We start from the raw sequence: 1,646 nt of genomic DNA, 5'->3' as shown, positions 1-1,646 counted from the left end.
GGTCTACGTTTCTATGGAATGCAATTTTTCTAGTACCTGAAAATACTAGGGACAATATACCAGGTTCATTGTCTGTGCATTTGCATAGAAATTATTATCATAACATGATAGATCAATTTTCTACGCTACGGAAGCAATTAATTAATTAATAAAATTTGAGAGCACGCATCAGAAGGTTCTAATCTATATTTTTGTCACCTGTGAAAGAATGTATAGTTTTCAGATAACTTCTTTACAAATAATAAAAGAAATGTTGTGCAAAAAATACTGTCTATCTACTATGCTGTGGAATGCAGGTAGCTGTGCATGCTATGGCAGTCAAGTATGGAGGCAAGTTTGTTGATATATTTCTTAAAGCTACAATCCAAATCCTAACAGTTTTCAAATGATTGATGGTAGGACACTGAATGATGAATATTTCTCCAGCATTTGACTTCTTACATGACCATTTCCAAGAACACAATGACATTATAATTCAAACGGTAAGATGCATCTTGCTTCCCACTAGTTGACAATGTCAAATCATCTTCATATCATACTCTTTTCTCGCCTTAATAATGTGTTGCAGGTCAGAGAGCTTCAAAAGGCAACAAGAATTATACAGACCTTGTGTTCTGAGGCCAAGGTATGATTTTATTTATGCAACTAGCTGTCTTTGACAGATCAGTATCTCTCCGTCTTCACTGGAATATCATTATTTCGCTAAGGGGTCAAAACGGACAATGGTCACACGCAATGTTCCTGCTACTAAGAGGTCTTTGGAGCGCTTTGTGTTCCATGTCAAGGCTTTGTTACACAATACCTCAAGTGGGTGCAGTTTTTGGATGGGTAGGTTCATAATCATATGGACATAGGCACTTTCTGTTTCATTTCCACTATCATCCTGTCTCCTCATATGACACATTTAAGCATTTTTGTTGGTGTGTGTTCATGCTCATCACAGTCCTTCCATATTATCGACTCAGCATCAGAATAGGTGGTCATGTACACTGAATCTTACCTTGTGTCTAACCATCTTCTTTATAACAGGCAATTTAAAACACAAGGATTTAAGTGGTCATGTGGTAAGTTCCCAAGTGTATGACAATGGAAATGATGACATTAATAGAGAAGCAGAAAATCTAACGGAGGTAGAGCCTAGGGTTCTTTCTGACGATAGCAGCCAACGAGATGATGGGAACTGAATGTGACTTGGACCTACTCATGCATCAAGTTTTTTGTATATAAATTCTAAGCATGAAAATACACCTAGAATAGTTAATTATTTTTGTGACCTTTTTGTTTTCCCTTGATGAAAATTGGCATCCTGTCCTTCATTTGCTTATGTTGTTCATAATCATAATCCATTTGGACAAGAGAAATAAAATGGTGTTAATCAAACATTTCTACAGTCTCATGGTAGACATAACAATTTTTTTTTTTTTTTTTGTGTGTGTGCACTGTCTTCGTTGTTTCCTCAAACAAAGCATTTATCAGAAAACTCTCTTCCTTGTTTCCTCAAACACAGCATTTATCAGAAAACTTCCTCTACAGGCGCACTCAACATCAGATTCTTCAAACCACATCAAAGAAGAAATCCATCATAATACAGTCGGCCAAACTTACGGTAATGGATGCATAAAGCCTAATACATAAAAGCAACACGA

General features: G+C 36.2%; 1 protein-coding gene across 1 annotated transcript; it reads left to right on the top strand.

The window, feature by feature from the left end:
- The first annotated feature begins 231 nt into the window (after positions 1-231).
- Positions 232-1,376, top strand: LOC140856062 (uncharacterized). The gene is made up of 4 exons (XM_073253238.1): positions 232-482; positions 569-625; positions 708-828; positions 1,030-1,376. The coding sequence occupies exons 1-4, from the start codon at positions 408-410 to the stop codon at positions 1,182-1,184; spliced, it is 408 nt and encodes a 135-aa protein (XP_073109339.1). The 5' UTR covers positions 232-407; the 3' UTR covers positions 1,185-1,376.
- Positions 1,377-1,646: the final 270 nt, after the last annotated feature.

This window comes from Elaeis guineensis, chromosome 3 (assembly GCF_000442705.2).
Source record: "Elaeis guineensis isolate ETL-2024a chromosome 3, EG11, whole genome shotgun sequence".
Taxonomy (NCBI): Eukaryota; Viridiplantae; Streptophyta; class Magnoliopsida; order Arecales; family Arecaceae; genus Elaeis; species Elaeis guineensis.
This window is presented reverse-complemented; position numbering and strand designations above follow the sequence as displayed.

Excerpts from the sequence above, each read along its gene's own strand:
- LOC140856062 (XM_073253238.1), top strand. The coding sequence starts at position 408 with ATGATGAATATTTCTCCAGCATTTGACTTCTTACATGACCATTTCCAA. Across the intron at positions 626-707 it reads CCTTGTGTTCTGAGGCCAAG|GGGTCAAAACGGACAATGGT; the intron begins GTATGATTTTAT and ends TATTTCGCTAAG. Across the intron at positions 829-1,029 it reads TGGGTGCAGTTTTTGGATGG|GCAATTTAAAACACAAGGAT; the intron begins GTAGGTTCATAA and ends TCTTTATAACAG.